General features: G+C 41.5%; 2 protein-coding genes across 5 annotated transcripts; both read right to left on the reverse strand.

The window, feature by feature from the left end:
* Positions 1 to 76: 76 nt before the first annotated feature.
* On the reverse strand, positions 77 to 13,485 carry nr1h5 (nuclear receptor subfamily 1, group H, member 5). Its single transcript, XM_018675213.2, has 11 exons — positions 12,755 to 13,485; positions 8,829 to 8,966; positions 3,968 to 4,366; positions 3,681 to 3,821; positions 3,459 to 3,583; positions 2,185 to 2,283; positions 1,987 to 2,083; positions 1,579 to 1,695; positions 1,363 to 1,452; positions 1,163 to 1,276; positions 77 to 705 (listed from the first exon to the last, which is right to left on the reverse strand). The coding sequence occupies exons 2-11, from the start codon at positions 8,923 to 8,925 to the stop codon at positions 506 to 508; spliced, it is 1,479 nt and encodes a 492-aa protein (XP_018530729.1). The 5' UTR covers positions 8,926 to 8,966; positions 12,755 to 13,485; the 3' UTR covers positions 77 to 505.
* Positions 13,486 to 13,942: 457 nt separating this feature from the next.
* On the reverse strand, positions 13,943 to 20,818 carry slc66a1 (solute carrier family 66 member 1). 4 transcript variants are annotated; one of them, XM_018675218.2, is made up of 8 exons: positions 20,433 to 20,818; positions 18,315 to 18,508; positions 18,094 to 18,223; positions 17,781 to 17,865; positions 17,101 to 17,258; positions 16,908 to 17,000; positions 16,191 to 16,376; positions 13,943 to 14,965 (listed from the first exon to the last, which is right to left on the reverse strand). In XM_018675218.2, exons 2-8 carry the CDS (start codon positions 18,503 to 18,505, stop codon positions 14,885 to 14,887), a joined length of 924 nt encoding a protein of 307 aa, XP_018530734.1. In that variant the 5' UTR covers positions 18,506 to 18,508; positions 20,433 to 20,818; the 3' UTR covers positions 13,943 to 14,884. The 4 variants fall into 4 exon arrangements, with proteins under 4 accessions (XP_018530734.1, XP_018530733.1, XP_018530732.1 ...); XM_018675217.2 differs by having other exon boundaries at positions 18,315 to 18,511; XM_018675216.2 differs by lacking the exon at positions 20,433 to 20,818 and adding an exon at positions 19,099 to 19,269.
* Positions 20,819 to 20,954: the final 136 nt, after the last annotated feature.

Here is a 20,954-nt window from a genome sequence, read left to right on the forward strand (position 1 = left end):
TGTGTTGTTTTGTTTGTGAGGTCTTTTCTTCAGTGAAAATGTGATTTGTCTTATCCACTGATGAGCTCCAGTCACACACAGTCTGCATTTTTGTTTAATTTCGGCAGTACTCAGCTTAGTGTAAATGTACATGTTGGCTATAAACAAGTTATAAAAAGACATAAAAACATTTATTTGCTCAAACAAATTAAATCAGTCCACAAGCACATTTCAGTCCCACTAGGAGCTAAAATGCAATAATGACGGCAGGACTGACGTCAGCTAAGAAAATGGTGGATGATTTCAGAAAACATAACACGTTGTTGTGCTTTGATCTTCAGGGCCACCATACTTTGCTGATCCAACACCTTAGATCAATATCAGGTGAAAACATCAAACTAACAGTGTCTGTACCACATCTCAGCTCATACATGACCATTTAGTCCTTAAACTGAACTTAATACATGAAACTCCCCAGAGGTGACAGTGGTGATATTCTTCTTCATCTTCCTCCTCCTCCTCTCCGTCAGGGTCCAGGCTGTCTTGTCAGGAGGAGGTAATTGTGAGTTAGGGTTCGGAGCTCCGTCAGTCTGCCTAGCAGGCGGCCAAACCGCTGCGGTCCACCTCGCGCAGCTCCGGCCTGGGTTCCACACACCCTGGACAACAGGTCCAGGATCAGCTCCTGCATTTTCTCGACACAGCTGGCTGCCTGTAGGGACGCCCGGTCTGTAGAACAGGGACACAGACCAGATTTGCTTCTTTGTGTTTATATCCACATATACAAAAGAATGGTCTAGACCTGCTCTATATGAAAAGTGCCTTGAGATGACTTTTGTTGTGATTCGGTGCTATATAAATAAAATTGAATTGAATTGAATATTGATGTGTTTGACTTGCCAAACAGCTACTGAATGGACAAAGTTAAATGTGTTGTGTGGTTAGACACAGCTGTCAGACTTTGAAAGCTCCCGCTGAGGAGCATGGCAGCAGCAGAGTCTTGTAAATCTCTGAGTTAGAACCTTTGAGACAGACTGAGTGAATCATCAGATGTCATTCTGCTATCACAACCTATTGAAGAACTTCAGATAGGTTTATAGCTACAGTTCAATAGAGCTCTTGTATTTGAGCTGATTGGATTAATTCAAATCAAACATTCAGAAACTAGAGAGCACATGTTCCTGACCTGAGCAGAGCAGAGCTGTGGCAGTGAGCAGGCTGTACTCAGCCTCTGTCACCCGCAGAGTTTTCATGCTGTGGAAGAAGGTGAGCACTGGCCCGAGGAGATCCTCACTGCTTCCTGTTCACACGAGCAGATGGAGAAAACCTCGTTTATTTTTATATGAAACACTGCACTTCTTTTTCTGAGTGTGTTTCTGGACTCACCTGAATTGACCAACGCCCTGCTGTGGATGTTTTCCTTTGACTCCACATTCCTTAGCCAGTTGTGTGTTGACGTGCTGAAAACCTGCAGTGCTGATAATACAGAAAAATAAATGTTTTTTTTTTTTTTTTCTTTTCCCATGTGATAAATCAAAATTTCTATGAAATTCCATGTGTGATTTTTGTGTCAGTGTCTCCTGCTCTTGTTGGTTTATTGACCTGGACTGGGGCTCATTGGGTTACTGGAGAACTGCTGAGCAGAGAGCAAAAACATGACCTCCAGTGAAGACACAGACAAGAGAGAGCTCTGGTCTGAAAAATCCAGGAGGTCAAAACCTGTAACAAGAACATCACAGCTTACTGCTTTTGAAATAACATAATGTCTCTTGCTAAACACAGTGGCTATGATGACAGGTGGTGCTGTATACAGATGGATTTCTGTTTCTCTTTAACCAGAGTAGTTTTAATTGCCATGTGACTGGAAACTGTATAAAAAAATATAACAATTTTGTAACAACGTAACAATTTCCCATTATTAGAGCCTGTATTTTTATTGTATTTTCAACTGAACACAGGAAGTAATAGATGTAACAGATTTCTAGGGTCACATATTCCTGTGCATCTTACCTGGCACTGTCCTGGCAAACTGCAGCAGTCTCTGCAGGTGAGGTGATACAACATCAGACAGACCCTCTCCTTCTTCTGCATATGGCCACTCAAACAACTGAGCACACACACACACACACACAGGAAATCACGAGGAGAACATGAACAATGATAATGTGTTTGTGGGAGGATAGGTTCTGTTTCCACAGTGTGACATACCCTGCTGTGGCTGCCGTTCTGTGCTCTGTACAGTCTATGGGCCTCCACCATCGTGTCCACTATGTGCTTCTGTTCTCGGGTTAAACTGGCAGATAAAGCCTGATAACACAGGATTAAACCACTATCAGGATTATAATGTCACTTCACTGTGGTAAAACAACAAGATAGAAAGCTTTGAGGTGGCAGATAAATGTCATGAGAGTTTGATAATCTGTGATGGTACATGAAAAAAATGACCAACCAGTCACATCAAATCATCTGTGTTCTGAACCATTAAATCAATCAACCACATAATCACCAGCTAACCAACCACTAAACAATCAACCAAACCACTGACACCCCCCCCCCCCCAAAAAAAAAAAAAATCACTGCACTGTTCAATCAATATGAAGATATACCATATTTGAACTTTAGTATCTATTCATTTATGTCTCTGAGTGTATTAGACCACTATGGGAAACATTGAGCAGGAATGGTTCATGGTAATACTGGATTTGTCAGGTCTTTGAACGAGGATATTGTCTAAAATGCCCACTCCACCAATCAGGCCAGCTCTTTAATAACAGCCATCACTCCAACATCCTTCAAACCAATATTCAAAGTAAATGACTATCTAACCAACAATTAAACAAACAAACAAAAACACTAAGTTCATCTACAGTGATCCCTGCAGCTGTGTGAGGTTGTGCACTTGTGTTTTGAGCTAAATGCTAATGTAAGCATGCTAACACGCTAACAATGACAATGCTAACATGCTGATGTTCAGCAGGCAAAATTTACCATCTTCACCATTTTAGTTAGCATTTTAGCATGCTAGTGTTTGCTAATCAGCACTCAACACAAAGTACAGCTGAGGCTGATGGGATGGCAATAGTTTTGTATTTGACAAATTGTGTCCAGATTACAAGTTTGGGGTCACTAAACATGTTACAGTTCATCCTGAGGGTAACATTAATGGTTGTAACAAATTTCATTGTAGTACATCTAATAATTGTTGAGCTGTTCTATTCTATACACTGATGTAAACCTCATGGTAGTACCAGAGAAAATCTCAGGGGATCAATGAAATCAGTAGACTTCATCCTGTCTGGGCCATGAGTGGTTGAACCAAACTTGATAGCAATCCATCCAATAGTTGTTGAGATATTTCAGGCTGTAGCTGACCAACAGTGCCATCTCAAGAACCACCATGTTGCTATTATGGCTAAAAAAACTGCCTTCCACAGGCAAACATCCAGTCAACCACAGACTGAGTTAGTCCTGCTGCTCAGTACCTGCCCAGGTAGTCTACTGGTGGAGCTGACCCTCCTGCTGTCTGTGTTCTCCTCCTCATCTTGCCCTCTGCCTTTACCTCCTTTCCTCAGTCGCTTGGATTGGCACTGCACCTCCGTCAGAAGGCCTGAGGAGGAAAGAAATATGCTGTCAAACCCAAACGCATCATATCAGTCAAACAAGTTAAAGTTTTATTTCATGTAGTTAAACTGGTTGTCCCTTACACTCAGCCAGCATTCCCACAGCACGGCATTTCCTCAGCCGGCAGTCTTGGCACTTCCTCCTCATGTACATGTCCATCTCACAGCCACCGCCACTCTTACAGTGATACACCGCCTTTTTAGTCACACTACGCCTGAAGAAACCTGCAGTGAAGGAGAAACAAGAACCAGGTGAGGCCTCAAGATAACTTCTGTTGTGAATTGGCACTATATAAATAACATTGACTTGACTTAAAATTGACTTGAATAAAAATGGAATCAAAAGACACAGACAGCAGGGTAATGAATACCTTTGCATCCCTCACAGGTAAGAGCGTTGTAGTGATACCCCGATGCTTTATCTCCACACACCACACACAGCTCATCCTGACCCCTGCCCTTCCCTCCTGACCCCACCCGCGACCTCCGCCCCAGAGGCAGTCCCACCGCTCCGAGCCCCTGAGCCAGGCCTCCGCAGTGCAGCTCAGAGCTGGGATCACAGGGGGCCTCCAGGCAGTGAGAGCTGTAGTGGTACGGGGGATGGCAGAGCTGCGAGGAGGAAGAGGAGGAGGACGGAGAGGGGGTGGAGGAGGGCGGAGAGCCGTAGAGGGAGAAGGGAAGGTTGGTGGGGCTGTACTGCTGCTGGTTGTAAGGGAGCAGCTGGAGGTCAGGGTCTTGCAGGGGGTAGCCCAGGGGGTCAGTCAGCATGTCTGAAATGGAAAAGGATGGAGGATGAGAGAAAAACAGAAAACAGAAAGCTGTTCACTTAATAATAATAATAATAATAATAATAATAATAATAATAATTCATTTTATTTATAAAGCATTTTACATTTGAGGACAAATCTCAAAGTGCTACACAACGGACAATAGATTAAAAACAAATTAAAAACATAAAACATAAATTAAAAGTAGTATTCCATTTAGTATGTTTTCCTGAACAGAAAAGTCTTTAGCTGTTTTTTGAAAGAGTCCACAGTCTGCGGGGCCCTCAGGTGTTCAGGCCGTGGAGCAGATGCCGTGAAGGCTCAATCCTCCATTGTATGAAGTTTGGTCCAGGAGGTTTGGTTTGGTCTTGTTGAGGATTGTGGAGTGAGGAGTTCTTTGAGATATTGTGGGGCATTTCCATGGTTGCACTGATGGGTAAGTAGAGAGAGTTTCTATTCAATACGGAGGTGGATGGGGAGCCAATGGAGTGTCCAGAGGATTGGTGTGATGTACTCAGCAGGATCCTGGCAGCACTGTTTTGGATGTGTTGAAGCTTTCCAGCATGGAGAAGACAAAGGCGTGGACCAGCTTTTCAGCATCACGGAGGGAGAGGGAGGGGCGGAGTTTGGCTGTGTTTCTAAGATGGAGGAATGCAATTTTACAGAGGTGGTGGACGTGTGCATCGAGTCACAGGTGGGGGTCAAATTTGACCCTAAAATTTGTAACAGAGGAAGAGAGGGTGATGGTGTGGCCACTTCCTGGACATCTCTAATGATGCTGCTGACACTGCCTGTTCTATTAGAATAAACTGCCTTTGTTTCCACAACCACTGGTTTGCACTGTGTCCCCTCATTACCACAAACATGGACTCTGTAGTTTGTACATCAGCTGTCCTGCTGCCAGAAATAGTCACTGGAGCAAATCTGTATCAATCTGCAGCTGAAAACAGTCCCCAGCTGCTTTAAGAAATTAATGAGGCTTTTTAAAAATGAAACTGTATATGTGTGACCCATTTTTAAAGGTTCTTATCTTTAATTGGAACACATGGAGAGTTGGACTAATACACTGCTGGTTTTAAGAGATTGATAAGTTTAAGCTTGTGTTACACTCCACAGTGACAGCCTGGTTCAAAAGACCATACAAGATATTTCAGAATAATATAAGTGCCTTGATTACATTTTAATGTGTCCCAGTGTGACAGGATGCTTAAAACATGAATCATCAAGTTAAAATGTTTCAGTCTCATATGAACTACAGAAAAAAACAACAGCAGAGACTGATTGCATTAGCATGACAGAAATGTAGACAAATATCTCCAGCAACACATTTACGCTGCTGTAAGTCAAAGAGCGTCACAGGAATGTGGTCTTACGTGACTCGTGTGACTTCACTGTTTTTATGTCTCTCTGGGGACACAATAAAAAGCAGAGATTTGGGTGAGACCTTGTGAACTAGCAGCTCAGACTGCTGAAACAGGATGCAGCTGAGAGATCCCAGTGCCATTTAGGATGTTTTTGATCCTGTTTTCTGGACGTCTCATTCAGTCTGTAATGGTCGCTCCATGTTGTGACAGCATTGAAACATTTTTGAGTGTGAGTGAGCAGCTTGTTTTTTTGCAAGTCTCGTCTCTGCTGAGAAAACATGTGTGACCACTGGCAGCTTCTTAAAGTACAGCTGGACCAGGACAACTGGGACTGCCGTGGGATCTGTTCTGTACTGTGAAGAGGGAGAGCCCACCCAACTGTCAGGAGGCTGCTGGAGATGGAAGTATAAAGGGTAAAAAAAATGTAATATAAGATGTTGGCTGATGATAACATCAATTATTAAGTGCAAAATGTTATTTTAAAATCAGGTTGAAGTTTTAAAAGCCAACCCACAGTTCAGTGGTATGGTAATGTGTGTCCGTGAAGTTGGGGCAAACATGAAGCTTCAAAAACACTGGATCCTACTCTTCCCATAATGCAACTCAAAAGCAGCTTTTGGTTAGACCCTCCCCATCTGTTAAATGCCCAGTCATTTAAAACTCCTGTTAAGAAGTCACAAAGCTCCAGCTCAGATAACGCTGATGACCACTGATGGATTACTGGAAGGGGCTACTGCGGTCAAAGGTCAAAGGTAAAAGGTCAAGATCTCTCTGACTTCACAAAACATGTTTTGGCCTCGTGAATGCAACGTCTCAGAAACACCTCGAGTGAAAAACTACAAATCTGCCACAAACAGATTTGGTGATCAAAGGTCAAAGGTCAAGGTCACCGGGACTGCAGAAAACATTTGTTTTGGCCATAAAGAATTCATGCACTAAGTAACTGCACCTGCACTGGTTGGTGGAGGCATACAGCTGTGAGGTGGTGGTCCTATTTGTTTTGTTTATGCCTGTATCTGACAGTCAGCAGTGTAGAGAGAACCATGGATGCTGCGTGTGGCGTGGTTATCCACCTGAACCATTAGATGACTGTGGTGCCTCATTTCTCCTCCTTATGTTATCAGTACACAGCCAACTCTACCAGCTGACTCACAGAAGTGAAGAGAATATGGCAAAGGCTGCACTTAGTGTGATTTTCAGTTTGAGTGTTTTTCATTATAATTGTGAAGAAATGGCCCAAATGTATTGTGGTTTGACACTCTGTTGTGACTTTAGGACAAAATAGAACATAAACTTAACCTGTGTGAAGTCAAGGTGCATGCCACTGTCACGATTTATTAGTCAGACTACTAACTGTGTCAGTAAGTAGTCATCAAACCCTGACAGATGTGGTTCAACAACATAAGTAAGAGTTTTGATGATGGATGATTCACAAAGCTGCTGCATCTCAGATTTTAGTGGACTGACATTCATTTGTGTGTCAGCAGAACCATCGGTTTAAAGGGCACTTATTAACCTTCCTTACTCCTCCTTTTTGTCTTCTCTCTTTCGCTCTCTCTCCAGATGTTTCCTGTCTATACCAGACTGTGACGGCAACAGTTTGGGGAGGGGGGTCCTCGCTTTCTCGGCGGGTGACAGAGCTGTGGCTTGCACTGTTTGTAAACCATTTGAACACTGTCTAAACACTCCTCAGCCTCCCTTCCATCCCACGCACGCTAGGGAGCCAAACAACACCAGCAAACTACCCCCCATAGAGCGCCCTCAACCCCCCACCTCCCCCTGCTCATAAGGGCAAGAGGGGAGACAACAGGGGGATTTGTTGATGATACACGTCAGTATAAATAGATCCTCTGATGCACTGTGAACGCAGCGAGCCGGCTGAGTCTCCTCAAGAACTATTTTCTCCATGTCGTCCGTTTCTCAAAGGTGGTAAATAAACTCTCAACTGTGAGAGCGAATGAGATGAGGTTGTGTCGCTCACAGAGTACATCATGCAGTCACATCCTCTTGTTTAACAATTTAATGTATAAATTACCGACTTACTTAAAGCGAGCCTGCATAACTTTTAAACTCACCACATGAAGCTGAAGCAGCAAAACCTTGTGTGTAATGAACTGAGCAAAGGTCCACTGTGTTAGAATAATGAAGTAGAATGTATTTCTTCTTACAAGAGTTAAATAGTCTCACTTTAAGTCAGCACTGGACTAATTTTACAAATTGGCTGAAACAAGTTGAAAAAAAAAAATCATATCTGCCAAAAAGTTGAAGGGAGGGCAGCATCTCAGAGAGAATAACTGTGTAACTGATCTGGTCAATAACAGAGTATGAACCATGAGTTGATATGTGCGATTAGGTTAGAACTGAGGTGTAATAAGCCTGTTCACTAGATGACCTTTAGATTCTTGTTTTATCAGTTAAAAACTATATATTCACTTTTAACACTGGTAGCATCTAAGCAATGTGCAGATAGTTTTGGTTTTATTTTCCTAGGTGTCCAGTTTTCATTAGATTAGGATTAGCCTTTATTGTCTTCCTTACTACTGAACTACTTTCTACTGAGTTTCACAGTCCCTGTGGAAACAGCCAACAATTTGTTCTGTGGATTATTCAGAATAACAGGGACAGGAGTTGCAATTAGTCAAAGGTGACAGCACCACAAAGAAAATGTTTTCCATTTGTTGTACTGGGTTAGACTCAGGAATCCTGTAAGTACATGTCTAAAAATGTGAAGAAACTGAAGCTAAATGAAGTGAGAAAATTAGGTTGGTAATTTGTGTGAACTGACCCTTTACAACAGTAGGAAACAAGAGTATACCAGCTCACCATGCTCCTCCAGATAGGTAATATCTACCTGACACCAGTGATGTAACAGAATCATTTGAATTCATTTACCATGGACTGATAACACGTGCAAATTACATTCAAATCACATAACATGAACACTCTTGTCTGAACATCTAGTTTGATGTGCTCAGACAGAGCATCATGAAATCTCCTATCAGTCCATCTTCAGTGGTTTATCTGTTACTGTCAGCATGAGTTGTGTCTATAACAGCACGGAAAAGACAGAGGCAGAAGGAGAAGTGTTTCTGTGGACTCACCGTAGTACTGGAGCTGCTCGGTGGAACAGTAACCATCCGAGGCGGAGAGAAACCCCCCTGATGAAAAGCTCATCTCCAACTCAGTCCACTCTCTCATCTGGACAGAAGATCCTCTCTTCAGCTCGTAATATGGGAATCCTTTTCCACACACACGCATGCAAAGACATAAACACACACACACAGGCAATTACTCAGAGGATGCGTCCAGGTCTCTTGGCTGTCCAGGCTGATATCCCAGCCTATTTTTAAAAAGCAGAGAGGAAGAGTGCAGCTGAGGCTCTTGGTCTATGGTAGATGATGTGCTGGAGGAGGTCTCAACCGTCCCAGGGGGGAGAGACAAAAGGGAAAGCGGGGACACCCAGGAAGGACGGGGATGGGACTGTGGTCCAAACAGCTGGACCTGGCTGGGACTTCACAGATCAGGAGACAGTGAAGATGGATGGATGGAGGGAAAGATGGAGACCTTATCCCTCATGACCAGAGGGAGGGACACGCAACACTCATGGTGTGTGTCTGTGTGTGTGTTGAGATTTGGATGGGATAGATCCCAGAGTGCAACAGCTGGGTTGAGCAAAAAACATTTTTCAATTTACTCTGATGAGTTGGACCCAAAAAAAAAAAAAACTCATCAATAAAAGAATTGGTCAAATGTTTAAAAAAAAAAAAAAAAAAAAAAAACCAAATTCCACAATTTATATTGAAATATTTTCTACTCTACATATGTGTGTGTGTGTGTGTGTGTGTTTTTTGTGTGTCTGTCCATATTTGTCCTCCAAGCCTTGGGAGTCTGTTTACTCTGTCTTTTGTTTACTGCTGCTCTGTTTGTGCTGCAGTTAATATTGGACAGCAGTTAGATTTAAGGGGCCTGAGGACCTCGGCCTCCCCCACAGACAGTTAACCAGGCCGAGCAAAGAGCGAAAGGAGTCGAGGCCTGAACCGCCCAGAGGAGACAGAGGAGTGACCTCAGCACTGGCCTGTAGATCTCTGAGCAGGGCTGTTTGACATGCAGCATGCTCACTGAGGATTAATGGCGTCCTCCCACCCCGCACATCATCCCTTTTCACCCGCTCATTATGGGAACCAGGGCTGACCAGTAAAAAGCAAAGGGCGAGGGAAGAGCCAGTCATGGTCACTGAAGCTGTAGCCTCCACTGGACTGATTCACGATCGATCACCATGACAAATGAAACAGGAATTCGGTTGCAGGCTACACAATGTCTTTCTTACAGTAAATTGGTACAAATGTGGCCACAGTTCACAATGACAACACTGCTTCAAGGCAGAAGTACAAATGTAAAGAAGAAGAAGAAAAAAAAAAGCGCCCCACGTCAAACTACTACAACTACTGTAAATTAAAACATTACTTAAAACTGCAAAATTCTATGTGTATATAATAATAATCATAATAATATTGAACAGACAGGATGAATTCAACGTTCTTAATACACTTTGTGAGGACCAGAGGTGAGCCCAGTGTGAGAATTATATTATGTACAGTATATAACATAGTCAAGTGCACAGATAGGAGTCATGGATTGCTGTTCACTCTTTTCTCCACGTTGTAATTGTACTACTGATATTTCTGTCTTTTCTCGACTGCTCTTCTGAAACAGGAAAACCTCCTTTACTTTCCTTTTTACAAACTGGGGGTCTGAGGATGGAGGGTATACGTTGTGAAGAATATGAAGCCCTCTTAGACAACTTAAACAGTTAGTATAGAAAACAAGTGAATCCACCCTACAGCCAGGGAAAATTTCTTGGACAAGCTTTTGTTTAGCGGCGTCTCAGTTTAGGATTTTAGCATGCTACCATTTGCTTATTAGCACATTAGCGCAGAAAATGCAGCAGGTTTTAACCTTATGATGGTAATGGATGATAAAAGATTATTACAGCACATCACGTGGAGAAGATGAATGTCTGCCATGAATCCATCTAATAGTTATGATGTTGTAGTTGTAACAATTCATTTAAATCCACAAATGTTAAACTTGGCACTAGGGGAAGGCAGTGTCACCAAAGTCATCATTTCATCATCTGTTAACCATGAATGTCTGTAAAAAAAAAAAAAACTGTGCGCCTTTCTATCCAATAGTTGTTGAGATATTTCGTTCTGGACCAAAACGGTGGACTGATTGATAGACCAGCAGTCTCAGCCCTTTTTTAGCCATGATGTTAGCATGACCAAAACACAAATAAGTGAGATGACGTTAACTCACTTAAGTTCCTAAATGAAGTGAGCTTGTATTGTGATCTCAGAAGTATCTATATTCTTCAGATTGAGTTTTCAGAGTGAGAGTGATGATGACTAAATAATATAGTACCATCTGCGTAAAATGCAGTGCATCATAAACAAATGCTGCTCTGATAGATTGGTGATAGTGTATGGAATAGCTCATACTGTTATTTCTCAGTTGACAACAGTGTGTCACCACATACATGACATAACAAGCCATCAGCTGACCTCTGAGGAAGGAGAGCAGAGAACAGGCAGCAGCTCTGAGAGTGACACTAAACGATGGGGACAATATTGGAGAGCGCACAAATGTCGCCATGGATCTTCTGGAGGTGTCACACTGTTGGACACATTGTTGGACATGGGCCTGGATGTGAGGGCTCGCCTCAGGGGAGATGAGTGTCAGGAGAGAATGAGGAGAAGAGTCAGAAGGAGAGAAAGACTTTTTAAGCACGTTCACAGTGAACACGGTTCAACTGGACTTCCCTCAATCAGTTTGCTTTGCACCAACTGCACAAAGACACAGTTAAAGGAAAGGAATGTAGCATGATGAGATGAACCCTTGAAAAATGGATTACAGTCTGGCATTTCCACTTAACCCAAACTTAAACAAACCAAACAGAAACATACAACTAAGTCAGTGTTCCCACTATGGTTTGAACCAAGGAAAACAAACTGATGGTATGTTAAAACTCTTAAACCTCATTAGTCCTGAATCACTCACAGAGCAGGACTGGAGATAAATCCAGCACATCATAAATCCCTTCGGGTCGTCCTCTCCGTGTGACCAGCCCCTCTCTTTATCAGAGAGCTGTTGGCTGGTAGCTGCAGCTCGATAATGGCCTGGACTGTTTACTGATCCCTGCAGGAAACTCACGCTCACAGTGAAGTGGCCTCAGGATTTTTTGAGTAAAGTCCATAGCTTATATCAGAGCATATGTGAGTAAGAGCAGTTGGGAGTTATTTGGCTATCATGAGAAGGAATGTAAATTGTTCAGATATGTCCACTTAAAACATTTGTTTGAAACTGTTTCCTCTGTTCTCTTGAGGTTATTGTGAGTTTGGACTTTCAAAATACATTGCACAAAACAATTAATCAAAACAATACCCTACTTGTCCTTAATGCAGCATATAAAAATGGCACTCATAATAATATCCGTAACCTTACTCAGCTGGTGTGTATTGCATTGAAAATCAGAAGCAACAAGCAGCCATTCCTAAGGAAGGTAATGGGGGGGGGGGGCAGATTTTACAGGATTCTTCTCACCTGGCTAACATGTTTTTAAGTTTTTTCCTTCTTTTAAAATAGTCTCCCTGTCAAATCACAGGTTCAATTCATTTGTGTTTTAATGCATAAAGCTGGTACTGTTTGACACTGGTCATTAAAAAAAAAAAAACATTTTCATTCCTTTCCTTTGGTGTTTTGTCTGTAATTTCTCATTTGATATAAAATCATTTAAACAATTTCCAATTAGCTACCACTGAAACAGCAATAAAATGAAAAGAATCCACATCAGCACAGTGCAGAAGAACTGTGACTTTAAATATCCTTTTTTAATACCCCTCTAGATTCGATCACTTTCTCCCAATCCAGTACTTACTGAGTCAGAATCTAGGACATGAACTTGTTTAAGTCAAGATCACTAAACACCACCTTCAGCTGCGTTAGTCAGGAACAGAACCTGTGGACTCACCGCTGATGAGACCTTCCCGCTGTGTGGAGCGTCCCAACGTCCTCTCGCTTTGTCCAACTCTCACTTTTTGTAATGTTGACTGCAGCCCAGCCTCCAATCTGTCTCTCTCTCTCACACACACACACACTCAAATATAGACACACACACACAAAGTAAACAGAACCTTTCAGATGAGACAGTTGCTCATCATGTGTGTTTTTGCAGCACATGTGGGACCTGGACCAAAGATCTTCTTTTCCTGTAAATGTTCTGTTGCAGGACAAAAATCTGTCAGTGAGGAGAAGAGATGATTCATTGACCTTTTTAAGGGAATGAATTGGGGGAAACATGAAAAACACAGCTGGGGAATAATAGCATGTGAAGGTAATGTGCGTCGCCATGTTTGTCAGTGATGGGAAATGATAAATAAACCAGATCTACCAAACAAAATCCCAGTATGGGGCTCTGTGGTTGCACTAGGGATTTGAACTGGCAACCTTTAAGTCACAAAGGACCCCCCTCCTCTGCTAGAAGAAACTGGAATCATCTCATTAAGAAATTCCCAGTATGGAGTGTTTATAAACAGGCTCTTGTTCATCTCTGGTGATGGATGCATGCTCCCTATCACAGGCTCTTCCTGCTGACTCCCCAATCCGCTTAACAAACTCTCTGCCACTGTTTCACAACCACACACTGAAACACCCTCCACCTCCCAACACACACACACACACAGAGACACTTTCTGAACCCCTGCCTCCTTAGTGGGTGGGCCCTTACTAATTTGAGTGTACATGCTTTATGTTTAACAGTGAGAGAAAATGTGTGTGTGTGTGTGTGTGTGTGTGTGTGTGTGTGTGTGTGCGTGGGTGTCAGAGGGAGGAAGGAGGGTGCAACTGAGAGGCCAGTGTGAATCTGCTAATGAAGAAAAACAACATGGCTGTCAAGGCCTCCCAGGAGCAGTTCAAACACAGTCACTGGGGGTTGAGGTCAGTGGAGGCAAAGGGTCAAAGGTCAACATCAAGGCCAAGAGCAGGCCTTGACCTCTGCTGGGCTGCAGAAAAAGCGGGAGGTGAAGAGATAACACTGTTAGAGGAGGGGGAGGAGGAGCAGTTATATAAAATTCATAAATCAGGAGTAAAAAAGTGAACTGGGTCAATCCTAAATGACTCAATCATGACTTTACCCAGAATGACAGGAGCAGATAAAAAGTGTTGTTCATGTGTTTAATGTTTACAGTACACTGACCCACCAACCAGATCTCACATTTTGGTACAAAACCAACTTTTGCTTCATAATGTGCAAAAAATGGTAAAAATGAAAATGAGTAAATTAAAGTAGTGAAAATCTGTCAAGTCATGTGACTTTTATCTCCAATGCAAACAAAACTGATCAAATGTTTGTATGTGAAAGAGAAAAAAAGTCAAATAAAACCATATGACTAGAATTAAAAATGTATCTAAAATGCACAAAAAACATAAATGCTAAAAAAACATTTTGGATTATAGCACTTGATTTAAACAATAAATAAGAAATGACTAAATACAATTAATTCTTTTTTTTTTTTTTTTAACAAAGTTCCTCTTTTCCATCACTGCATTAGAGCAAAACATTCAAGTTACAGGAGATATAGATATAGATAGATATTCTGAAACGCTGTAAACAAGATCAGACAGGGCTTCATGCAGAGGTTAAGTTCATAACTGTCAAAGTTTTTGGCAACTTAAAAACAATGGCTTCATTTTAGAGAAACATCTGTGTAGTCTGGTCACCCCATCTGCAGCAGATTTCTGATATCTGTCAGAGGTGTTACATCAAACTGAGAGTGTGACCTAAAATGAAGAGGAGCTCAGGTCGACATTGAGGAGTTTCCCTCAATGTCTGACACCTGAAACCCTCTAACCCTTTAAAACTCTGACATTAAATGAGCAGTGAGAGTCACATCACTGCAGCTGAACCCAGGAGAGGACTGTCACCTGTTACTGTACTCATAAAAATACATTGTAAACATTAAAAAAAGAGTATAATAAATAAAACTATAAAAATTAAACTAAAATGTTTTCATCTTGATTTTGTGTTGGAAACATGATTTTGAGGGTTCACTGGAAGCTAGTGTCTGCTCATGTCCCATCAGGACACCCTTACTGTGCTGGATTAGCTCATCAGAGGTGTCGTCTCATCCCTGCTGCCCTCCTCCTCTAGAGTTTTGCGGTACATTATGAACTGGATGGAGATCTGAATCACAGTGTCAAGGAAATCAATAGAAATCCTAGGAAAGAGTCTGTTTAATGCCAAACCAGTTACAGGTGGGTCAATAGGGACCCAAAAGCTAATTTTTACACCAAAGCTCTATAATTGGTTCATCAAAAATCTACAAACCCAGATCATCAAGTCACATGTTTCTGCATCATCTATGAGGTATGGTTATTAAATAAGAAGACTGCGCATATGAGGATAAAACCACGTGCTTCACAGTCACACCAAGTGTGATATATTAAAGGTTGGTTATTCAGACACAACTGCTGTAAGTTTCCAAAAAGTGATGTTTTTAGTTCACTGCTACTGCTACACACACATCTGAAAACATTCAACAAATTGAACAAATCCTTTGAAATGATCAATGACTCGGTGTAAGAATGATAGCAGAAGTGGTCTCCATTGATAAAGAGACAGTTCAGCAAATTTTGCATGAAAATTTGAACATGACAAAAGTGTGTGCCAAAGTTGTCCAAAAACTTCTGACTACTGATCAAAAGGAAAATTAATTTCTGGCCCATAAGCAAATCACAGTGTTTAATCACCCTCCCTGTTCACCTGATCTAGCACCGTGTGACTTTTTTCTTTTTCCTAAGATCAAATCTGTGCTCAAAGGAACACGATTTCAGTCTGTGTCAGAAGTTAGGAAAAGAACGACAGAGGTTCTGAGACAACTGTCCGAAGAAGACCTACTGCACTGCTTTGATCAGTGGAAGACCTGAACGCAGCGGTGTGTTGATGCAAAAGGAGAGTATGTTGAAGGAGAAAGACATTGAAAAATGTTTATGTTCAATAAAATTATATTACAGCATTAGTCTTGTTATTTAATAGCCATACCTCGTATATCTTCACTGAAAACAAAAATGGAAGAAACCTGATACCTCAGGTCACTCACTTTGTAGGGTACAAAGAGACACGTGGCGTTCAGGGGCCACTAGTGCAGCTTGTACAGTCTTGTTTCTCTGCTGACAACAAGCCAATTTCTCTGTGAGTGTTTGGACCTTTGATACTATGTATTGTGTTTCCACACACACACACACACACGCAAACAGTCACGAGCCCTTAACCCGTCTGATGAACTGCCCTCTCTTACAGCTCAGCGCTACCTAAAATGTAGCATGTATATGGGATTAAGGAGAGCCCAGAGGCCGAGCAGAAGCAGCAGCAGCAGCAATCTCTTTTTAAAAATTTGTTTAAAGGATACAATGAGGTCTAAACAGAGTGTGCCCAGGCTGCCGATGAGCCAGGGCAGGTGATGGATCACGTAGCTTTTCTCTCCTTGGTCCTCATCAGGGTTCTTTAGTAGAATGCTCAGACCATAGGTAGTGTTTCCCAGGATGACCAGCGCAAACAGAAAATAAGATACTCCCTCTGTCGACTTCCTCTTGAACTGTGGGAAGAAATGAGAGGACAGTGGGCGGGAGGAGTTGGAAGGACAGTAACCTTTTTTTTTTAAAAAAGAAACTTTATGGTTTATGTTTTACACAGCTGCCATGAATTTTCAACCACACTGACATGTGCAGTGATATGTGAGATTACAGAGGCAAAATTCTGCTTCAGGTTGTCAGCTGATTATTTTCATTTGTGTTTTCATCTGCTCAGTTTTCAGGTACACTGACATTTGCCTCTTTCATTTTAATATACATTTTTCTTTTTGTGCAGATTTAAACATACATCAAACTGCAACCTGTAATACTGTCACAGCTTTTCTGTTCATTATTATTAATGTCATTACTACACATGTCACCTCCTCATCTGGTTTCTTTCCTCACCTGTTGTTAAAAAGCTCTGTTTCCACCTTGATACCAAACTATCTGAATTTTATTGTTTACAACTTGTTGTATTGGATGTAGATTTACAAACATTAGTGTAATGACAAAAAATTTAGACATTTGTAGCAGGGTCCACTTGTCATACTCACATTAGTGTATATCTGGGGAAGTCTGGAGCAAAGGTAGAGCACTGATGACACTGAGCCGATGCAGAAACCTATTATCTCTTTTGTGGTAAAAGCCTGAGGCGACAGAGAGACAGATACATAATCACTAGTGGGAAAAAACCAAACATAATAAGATCACTTCCCTCGGGTCACTAATTTAATAAATAGGACTCACCTTGACAGTGGTAATATCAGAGGCTGAGAGCAAGGCGCGACCTCTAAACCCAGAGGGAATCATTTCTTGTTGGGCTCCTAACCCGGGAAGGTGGACGAGGGTCGTGGTGAAGCCCAGGATGCAGGCTACACCCACCACATTCAACAAAACTGTCCCGTCTGGAGAAGAGACAACACCTGGGTTTACCTTTAATACCAGGACAGACATCTCGGCACATTCCTCTAGACAATGGTTACTGTGCCAAAGGTCATCAGTAAGGGAGCAAATGCCACAACAACATGAGACATGTGATGACATCATTATACAGTACAGGTACAGGGGTCACCCTCCTCCTCTGTCTGGACTAGTGTTTGGATCATTGTTCATCAGCAATGGTGTCAGAAGTCTGTTCACTGAGCAGCTTTGACAGATAAATCTGATCTCAGAATAAACAGGGCCTTGGTAGTAGTTGATTCATTAGAGACTATGGCTGCAGTTTACTGCTGAGGATAAAATACACGCTTGGGATTATTCATGTCTATTCCATATGTTAACAAAGGCCTGTGTCAGGGGCATGCTAAATGCTAAAGGAAGTAAATCAGGCATTGAAACTGACACAGCACACAGCAAGTACTTGGTCCTGATACTGGACATTTGGAAAATTGAGTAATAAAACAAAAATATCAAACCAAAACACTCACTTTCAACCCTATTCTTCACCTTGTAGTATGCATACATGGCCAGCATCAATAAGTCAGCAAAAACGTAATAAATGGCTGTATATTTCTGTTTGATAGAGAGAAAGATACACAGTCAGTCAGAGTCAGAGAATTTCTTCACAAAGTGTTTGTCATGGAAAAGTTTTTTATACCATAATGGTATCCACTGTAATACTGACACATTCAGTGAAGTAATGAATTAGTCAGTTTACATTTACCATTTGATCAAGTCACAAACAATAAACATTGATAAACATCTTTACACTGAGGCAAACATCATATCACTACAAGTCACCTGTAGAGGAAGCTGGTCTGCCAAGAAGGAGCCCACCAGATTGCAGGAGTCACCTCCCAACCACAGCAGCAGGAACCAAATAGAAATGGCTTTGTCCATATTCCCTGTTTTGCACGAATTGTGGTACTGTCTGCAATCACAACAACAAAACAACAATCAGAATTATACATTATACATTAACATTAAAAAAAACACTTCCTCTGAGAGACACAGACACTTACGGAAAAGAAGACACCATGAAACAGAGGATGGACAGGAGGCCCAGGTAGATACTGGCCATATCCCTCCCATCCTGGGCACATTCCCCAAACACATCCCAAACCCATTTGGTTCCATTGGGGCACAAAGAGGTGAAGTTTCCATCACCGCTCCATCCAAAGGCACCGCGTGTGAGAACTCCGTCTGTCTGCATATTCTGCTGGTAAGAAAAACCACTGTAAATATAAAGTTCATTTAAAACATTCATTGCCAGCCCATAAACAGTGTTTACACGGTGCTTCCAGTGAAGCATCAAATGAAAATGGAAAAAAATATCTCAACCGCCTGACACAGATGGACACTCAAAGTCAGCCAAATGAACATCTGAAAGAACATCACGTTAACTACAAATCTCGAAATAATACCGTTTTCCAGTTACAACACGGTCGTAACGGGGTCAAAGGTTAATAGACACTTTAAACAACATCAACAGCGTCCGTTTAGATCCACATTCAGCTGCTGTTCCGCTGACTAGATCGAGACAGTGGCGATTAAATTTAACTGACAGTGTGTGCAGTTGTATGTACACGTTAGGTAACACTAGAAAACATGTTTTACTCACACAAAATACACTAAACAGAAACCAGGGAACAAATACACCAAATGATGAGTTGGACCCTTTGCTAGCTAGCAACGACAACAACAACTACCTAATAAAAACCAGCTGAAGCTCGGCTGTGCCTTGAACGTCGAAAACGTCAACAAACAAAAACACTGAAAATTAATAAAGCTTCAGATTTATCTTGCCTGTGCGGCCGCTGAAAAGACGGCAAAGTCCTGAGCAGAACAAAAGTCCTGCGGATACCATGAAACACGAGCGATACAAAAACACGGAAGCTCACAATAAACAACACATCTCTGTCCCGTGAGCTGATTGGTCGGTACGTACGGGGCTGCAATCATGTGACTGGAGGCTCGCAAAACAAAATAACGTTTTCAAAATAAAAGTTTAACTTCCAAGCTGTCTATAATACATTTTGACACAATGTGAATTTAAAAGGCATAAAATGAGTATGGCAAGGAAAACAACGTTTCTCTTTCTGCATAATGATAATAAATAACACATAAATTGCAAATTTCCCCATTGTGGGACTAATAAAGGATTATCTTATCTTATCTTATAAAACGTCAGGCAAGGAAATATTATTCCATCATAGAGGTACAGTAAAGCTGCAACGAACAATTGTGTTCATTATTAATACATACAACTTTTTTTTCATCATCAGCAATAGTGAAAATACTCACTAAGATCCATGTTAACACATTCAAATTGCATATTTGTCTGACCCAAACATGCAGAGTCATAAACAGCAAAAATTCACATTTCAGAATCTGCAACCAGTCAATATTTGGCATTTCTGTTTAAACAAACAGCGTAAAAGACTAATCAACTATCAAATGTGTTGCCAGTTAATCGACTGATTGATTCATCAACTAATCATTTCTGCTCTGGTGTACTGAATGGTTTCTGGGTGAAGACTGCTCATTTGTAAAAGATTTATTAAGGCTGTGGAACAAGCTAATGGTATGCTTTCATGTTAATGTTACTTTTCTGTAGAACTGGGAGACCTTACTGGTTCCAGTCTGATGCTCCTGTGAGCATACATTTCACACACTCTCATCACATATGAACAAGCCTCGTTAAAGTGGATTGTTTCTCTCCACATGGTGACTCAGTCATTAGTCGTGAGCCGTCATTAGACCTTCAGGCCTCCTACATTCTTCAGCAAGCTTCTCATTTTAGTATGCAGCCGTGAAAAACAATATCATGTCCAGGTCTGTAAGGGTTAAACATGTAGACCTCTCTCTGTAAAACGGGTTTACATATAAATGTTCGCACTCGGTGAACATTGTTACAGTCTGTTGAAGACAGTTCCTCTTTTTTAATCTGTACAGACATGATGAGATATTGTCTCTATCACAACTAAACAGGTTTCTATTCGTCATAACAACTTCTCCTAAAAAAAAAAAAAAAAAAACTAAAGTCAGTTTTACTTTGCTGTGAGAGACACATTATTCCTCGACATATAGATAATGAAGCCACTGAAGGCAAAGACCACTGTGGAGAGAAAGCATCCTACCTGGAGAAGAGGACTGGGTCCAACGTCAGACTTTGAATGAAAAGGAGAAGAGGGCTGCACACGATATTTCCGTAATTTCTGAAACGTGTCGACTCAGCACAGTCGACGACATAACGCTGAACGTGCGATTTTATTTTCAGGTTTACTACAAGCCAAGTTTCCACTGTTGTCACATGATAGGGGTTTTTTGTAAAGTCAGCACTGACTTCTCCTTTAACAGAGTAAATGTCGGCAGTTTAAATCTTCTAGTTGTTCAACTGGACTTAGAACAAGCTATCTGACATTTCACTGTCCAGTTTATTTGGATAATACCTTTAATTCACTGGATTTTACATCTGGAGTGTGACTGTTGTTGAAAACATTAATCTAGGCAAACAGAAATGCTGCCCCAATAGGCCTTCCTCATTTAAGTCATCTGATATGTCACAGTAAGAGAAGCACAGGTGATAATAATAAAGGTAATGATGGCATTGAACAGGTTGGTTCACTGTCAGCGTCATAAATCACCAGGGCACAGAGTAA

This window comes from Lates calcarifer, linkage group LG6 (assembly GCF_001640805.2).
Source record: "Lates calcarifer isolate ASB-BC8 linkage group LG6, TLL_Latcal_v3, whole genome shotgun sequence".
In the NCBI taxonomy this organism is placed as follows: domain Eukaryota; kingdom Metazoa; phylum Chordata; class Actinopteri; family Centropomidae; genus Lates; species Lates calcarifer.

What these genes read in the sequence shown, in the direction of transcription:
- nr1h5 (XM_018675213.2), bottom strand. Translation starts at nt 8,925, where the DNA reads ATGAGAGAGTGGACTGAGTTGGAGATGAGCTTTTCATCAGGGGGGTTT. An exon ending in GTTTGCCAGGACAGTGCCAG is followed by an intron (nt 1,696 to 1,986) that starts GTAAGATGCACA and finishes TTCTTGTTACAG; the next exon opens with GTTTTGACCTCCTGGATTTT. An exon ending in CAGGGCGTTGGTCAATTCAG is followed by an intron (nt 1,277 to 1,362) that starts GTGAGTCCAGAA and finishes TCGTGTGAACAG; the next exon opens with GAAGCAGTGAGGATCTCCTC.
- slc66a1 (XM_018675214.2), bottom strand. Translation starts at nt 19,254, where the DNA reads ATGATTGCAGCCCCGTACGTACCGACCAATCAGCTCACGGGACAGAGA. An exon ending in CAGACCAGCTTCCTCTACAG is followed by an intron (nt 17,866 to 18,093) that starts GTGACTTGTAGT and finishes TCTATCAAACAG; the next exon opens with AAATATACAGCCATTTATTA. An exon ending in CTGATATTACCACTGTCAAG is followed by an intron (nt 17,001 to 17,100) that starts GTGAGTCCTATT and finishes CTGTCGCCTCAG; the next exon opens with GCTTTTACCACAAAAGAGAT.